Here is a 6,000-nt window from a genome sequence, read left to right as displayed (position 1 = left end):
ACAAGAAAGGTTTATAGCTCGGTATTCAAGAGGAAAGCTCGGCAACTTGTTGTTGACTGCTGACGTGCTCTCCAGTATTCCCAGGAAAGAACAATTGGCATCCACCGTGGGCCGAACAATATATATATATATATATATATAAGCCCTACCTTATTCTCAGCCCCATTACCTTCACGTACACCTATGGCCGATGCACAATCTCCTTCTGCTTCCGAACTCCTTCGAATGGTGACCGAGCTACAACAGGCAAACCAGCGGATGGTGCAAGAAAATCAGAGAATGACTGATCAGATTGCCGAGTTGAACAACGCTCGGATAGAAAACAACAATGGTACGGTCGTCAACCGCAACAGGAAGACGAGGAACATCAATTTGATGCTTCACATGTTTTCGAAACTATTCGGATTCAGCCACAAGACGAAGAAGCGCAACCTGAAGATGAACATAAGGAGCTCGACAATTCTGTGGGATCCTTCACACCAGATGTGATGAGCTTCGAAATGCCACAAAGGTTCACCTTACCAATGACTCTTACCCCCTATGACGGGCTTGGTGACCCAAAGAAGTTCCTCAAAAAATTCCGATCAATAATGATCGTTAATGGTGCATCCGATCTTGTTTTATGTCGTTGCTTTCAATCTTATTTGGACGGCCCTGCACTTGACTGGTTTTGTGCTTTGCCTGCAGGTTCAATCTCCAGGTTCCAGGAGCTGGCCACGCTATTTGAAGATCAATTTCCTAGATCTGCTATTTATCTGCATGACTCAGATTATCTGAATACAATAAAGCAAGGCCAGAATGAGAGCTTGAAAGATTATATGACTCGCTTCACAAAGGTCGCCATGAGTATACCAGACCTCCACTCCGAGGTCCATTTGCATGCCATCAAGAGTGGACTTCGGCCAGGAAAGTTCCAAGAGACCATCCTTGTAGCCAAGCCAAAGACCCTTGCCGAGTTTCGCGAAAAAGCAAAAGGACAAATCGACATCGAAGAACTCAGACAAGCTCGGAAAGCCGACAAAACACAATACAGAGACGAAGATAAGGTACAAAATAATAAGAAAAATTTTAAACTAACTCCTCGGTTTGAATCCTATACACAGTTCAACACAAAGCGGGACGACATCATCAAAGAGATCCTGAACTCAAAATTGATCGAACCCCCGAAGAAGGCCGGCACCTATCAAGACACAAAGAACGTGAATAAATCCAAATACTGTACTTTCCACCAGAAGCACGGCCAAACTACTGACGAATGTGTGGTCGCAAAAGACCTTTTGGAGCGGCTAGCTCAGCAAGATCACATTGACAAATACATCAGTGGCCAAATGCAAAGGCATACACCATCCTTTATTGGAAACACCTCGTCAGAATAACAACATCGGAAAAAAGAGAAGGCGTCTTCAAGCCCATATGAACCACCTCGAGATGTAATCAACTGTATCTCAGGTGGGTACGCAAGCGGAGGAGCATCAAGCTTGGCTCGAAAAAGGTTTGTCCGAGCAATGTATTCAGTAGAAAGTACTCAACAAGAACCGAGAAAAGTCCCCCAATTTCCACAAATGATATTCACACGTGCCGACTTTAATTGCAACATTCAAAATTTGGATGACCCTGTAGTCATATCTCTTCAATTGGGCGATCTGCTGGTAAAGAAGGTGCTATTAGATCCAGGGAGCAGCGCCGACGTTCTTTTTCATTTTACCTTCTAGAAGATGAAGCTCAGCCACAACATCCTCCAATTATCGAGCGGAGACTTAGTCAGCTTCTCAGGTGAAAGAGTTCCCGTATTGGGATCAGTGTGGTTACAAACCACACTGGGTGAGCACCCCCTATCCAAAACATCTGATATTTAGTATTTAGTATTTAGTAGTAGATTGTTTTAGCCTCTATAATCTTATACTTAGCCGACCTTTTTTAAATAAGTTTGGCGCAATTGTATCCACAATTCATCTTTGCGTTAAATTTTTTGTGTAGGATGATCAAATTGCAACTATCCATAGCGACCATAAAGAAGCGCGATAGTACTACAACATCAGCACTATTTTATTTTATATATTTAATTATTATTTATTTTAACTTTAGATATAATAAATATATAATTATAAACATTACATACATAAGAATATAGATATTATTTTAAATAAAATAAATTTAGATTAGTATCTTATTATCTCCCTACGTATTATCTTTTGTATTATATGCGTGTTTGATACCTTGTTTTTATTCCCTCATGGTGGATGCTTAAACCTTCAATTTTCGAAAAAAAAAAAAAAACATTAAATCACTTAATCACATATTAATTATCATCAGTAATTTACATCTAATTTAACAGTAAATGCACCGTGAATTGGCCTATATAATAGAATAACAAATATAAAACATATGCAACCAAGTTGGGTTGGTCTAGTGGTTAGCTCACTAGTCCGCTTAAGCAAGTGTCGGGGGTTTGAATCCTGCCTTGTGCATGCAGCAACCCATTGGCCAGCGACAAACCCTTAAATGGAGCTCAGTACCGCGACGGATTAGTCATTGACTTGTCGGGTTGGGGGATACCGTGGAAAAAAAAAAAATATATAAAACATATGCATAATGCATATAACACAATCTTATTATCTTACTTTATTTAATACACAAAAGGCGTAGGTAACAAGAATTTGCTAATTACTATTAGTACAATTAGCTGGAGCAAAAGAAACCTTATTCCCTTGAAGATCGTACTCTACCTGAAAATTAATCTGCGCCAAATTTCCGAAGATGGACAATCCATTTAATCCGGTGTTGGGTAGCAGCAGCAAGCAGAGCAAGTTGTTGTCAACAACGGTGTACATGTTTTCAGTTGGCAAAGCAACATCAGCACCAGTAAAGTGAAACACGAAATCAGGCACGTTAACACCTGATCCTTGGAAACTGCCGCAAAAACCGTACGGTTTTGGAGGGTCTTGCAGTGCCTCAACAGCTGAGGATTCCGTGACCAGAGTCACGATATCATTGAACATACTTGGGTCAAGATAAGTAAACGTTGTCCCCGAATCAATGATTATGTTGCTAGAATTTTGAGTACTCTGAATCGTGTTATTACCAACGGTTATGCCTTCAAGATTAAGGTTGTAATAAGTAGGTGTAGAGGAATTGATGGTTAACGGAGTTGACACAACTCCGTTTCCTGAAATGATTGCATCGTCCCCAAATTTAAGCTTGCTTGTAGAATTTGAACCAACAGGAACCAAACAATACGAGAATTTGTGACCAATTTGGTCACCAAGTTGTGAAACTAGTGACAATGGCCCTGCTCCTAGACCAACTAGCCCTGTGGCTTTTTTAGTGCTATTAAACGTTACACTATTGTTATGGCCACATCCAAAAATTGAATTTGGAAATGTAACACCACTAGTGGAATCAAAACTTACGGAATCAGAAGCCAATTCTCCACTTGTGTAAGAGTGGTCGCCATATTTGTACAAATACTCGCAAACATTTGAGGTTCCACATGTACGCTGGTTTTGGTACAGTAACGTGCAATTTTCTGAGGTACATGAAATTGGAGTATAAGTGGAAGAGTTGTTTGGATCAAACAGTGGGCTATCTTGGGAGAAACAACTAGAATTGTCGTCGCACGGCGAGCATTGAACCCATATGAGATCACTGCCCGTGTCTGCGACGGCAATTCTTTCCACGGGAGGAGTGCCGATATAGATTTTCGTTAGGTAATCGCCGACCGCACCATTTGGAAATACAATGGATTCAGGGAATTGATTGCTACTTTCACTCAAGGCGTATCGCGCGATGGAACGCAGCGCGGCCTTCTTAAAAATATCCGATGAGGTCATTGAAGAATCATAAAACGGTGAGAGTGGGGAATCATGGTGAATAAGATCAATGGTGAAGCTTGTTTGGGTTTTAGTAGCTTCAACAAAGGGTATGAAATTAGAAAGTGAGTACAAATGTGCTGAAAACGAGAACAATAACAAAAGACTATGCATGGTGTTGTTGGTGGAGAACTATATCTAAAGAGCTTCTATTTATACAACGATCAAGAAACTTTTTATTAAGGTATTCCGTTGACAAATTCTTTAAATTGATAAATTCTCTGTTGTTATTGTCATTCTTTCTCGAAAAATTATTGTATTTCCCCTCTTTACTGTAATGTTTTGTGTTAAGTTGATAAGTATAAACTATATCAACTATACTACTTGCACATTAAAATCAGTTACTAAATATAAAATATATGTTAAAATATAAATAATATTAAAAATAAATTAAATTACATATATATTTATATATAAAATATATTGGTAACTGATTTTAGTGTAGGAAGAATATTTTTAAAATTATATTATATCATTGTAAGACTAAGTTATAAGAAAAAGAAATGTAAGACAGTTTTCTTTCATTTCTTTATCATGTGATTAATTAATACCTACCATTATTGACGTGTTCCACACTTCCACTCTTTTTGTCATTGATCCGGGTTTTTCTTTTTATTATTGGCACAAAATTTTAAAAATTTTCAAAAATATCTTAGATATTTTACAGCTAAACATTCAGGATTTACCGATTTAATATATGTTTCCCTTTTTTTAAAAAAATTGAACCATTTTTAATAAATTTTATTTGCATCTATAGGTTGATGCAGGGACGGACCCAAACACAACAATGAAAGGACATTTGCTCATGGTGTTTTTAATTTTTGTTTTAAAAAATATAGTTATATATAATATGCCTCTATTTTAAATTTTAAATGATTTTACTACAAATAAAATAAATTCAATTAGTTAAAATTTTAAATTTATTTTTTTATATTTTTATCATTTTGACTATTATTTAACCTAATCAAATTTAATTATTGTACTGTCACTTTTTTATTCTCTTAAACCCTCTTTTTATTTTTATATTTTCAACCTTCTTTTTCTATTCCTTGTCTAATAGTCATCTTCTCTTTATCAAAAAGTAAATTTTAAATTCTCTAATTTTTTTTATATAGCTCTCCATGATTCTATGTATCTTTCAATTTCATTATTTCTCTTTTTGATATTTTCAATTACAATTTTTAATTCAAACAATTATAGTTTAGATATTAATCTAATATTTTATTTTTTCCGTGACTTTATATATTTTATTTTATTCTCGATTTATTCATCTTTATTACTTATTTTTTATCTTTTGTTCTATTATATGTACCTATGTTGCATATAAAATTTTAAAATGAACTGATTAATTTATTAATTTAGAATATATTTTTTATTTTAAAAATAATGATAAAAAATATTTTAATTACAATATATAATTAAACAGATATATAAAATCTTTTATCTAAGATTATATCAAAATTAAATTAAAAAATATATAACAAATTTAATTATTTAAAAAAAAATAAAAAAATTGTAAATTATGTTTTTATTATTTTATATAAACATACTTTTCATATAGAGATTTAATTTTTCTAGTATTTATATATAATTCTAATTTCAAATTATAAATACTAATGTATCATTAGGCGCTAATATGCCAGTTAATTCAGTCTTTTATTATTAAATGTGTATAAAAAATTAGTTAGGATAATAAGTTATCTATAATTTAATTAAAATATGTTAATTTTAAATTTTAGAAATAAAAAAATATTTTTTTATAAATTATATATAATGAATAGTATTTTAAGATTAAAAGTGTATGTTCACTAACTCTTTTTAATTTTTATATCTCCATATAATTAATAATATTTAACAAAACTTATTTAATATATATATTTTTTCCCCACTCTTAAAATTTTTTGGATCCGTCACTGGGTTGATGTAATTTTTTATTTTCAATTTTGTGAGAAAAATATTTTTATGCGTTCCCTTTAGTTTTACGAATCAATTGACTTTTTATTTTGAACTATGTATCTATCGATTATTAATGGTTTTTCTTTTTCTTAATAATAATTATTATTTGTGATAGTTTTTTCATCTAATACTTGTAAAATTAATGTGTTTTTTTCTCCTTGAAACGTGAACTATA

The 6,000-nt window shown here is 33.4% G+C and overlaps 2 protein-coding genes across 2 annotated transcripts; one reads left to right on the top strand and one right to left on the bottom strand.

The window, feature by feature from the left end:
- Positions 1–524: 524 nt before the first annotated feature.
- LOC107611240 (uncharacterized) lies at positions 525–1,376 on the top strand. Its single transcript, XM_016313192.1, has one exon. The coding sequence runs from the start codon at positions 525–527 to the stop codon at positions 1,374–1,376; it is 852 nt and encodes a 283-aa protein (XP_016168678.1).
- A 904-nt stretch (positions 1,377–2,280) lies between these two features.
- LOC107614494 (aspartic proteinase CDR1) lies at positions 2,281–4,009 on the bottom strand. The gene has a single exon (XM_016316691.3). It carries the CDS (start codon positions 3,981–3,983, stop codon positions 2,661–2,663), a length of 1,323 nt encoding a protein of 440 aa, XP_016172177.1. The 5' UTR covers positions 3,984–4,009; the 3' UTR covers positions 2,281–2,660.
- Positions 4,010–6,000: the final 1,991 nt, after the last annotated feature.

The sequence above is a fragment of the Arachis ipaensis genome, chromosome B8, assembly GCF_059453495.1.
Source record: "Arachis ipaensis isolate K30076 ecotype BB chromosome B8, ASM5945349v1, whole genome shotgun sequence".
Taxonomy (NCBI): Eukaryota; Viridiplantae; Streptophyta; class Magnoliopsida; order Fabales; family Fabaceae; genus Arachis; species Arachis ipaensis.
This window is presented reverse-complemented; position numbering and strand designations above follow the sequence as displayed.

Excerpts from the sequence above, each read along its gene's own strand:
- LOC107611240 (XM_016313192.1), top strand. The coding sequence starts at position 525 with ATGACTCTTACCCCCTATGACGGGCTTGGTGACCCAAAGAAGTTCCTC.
- LOC107614494 (XM_016316691.3), bottom strand. The coding sequence starts at position 3,983 with ATGCATAGTCTTTTGTTATTGTTCTCGTTTTCAGCACATTTGTACTCA.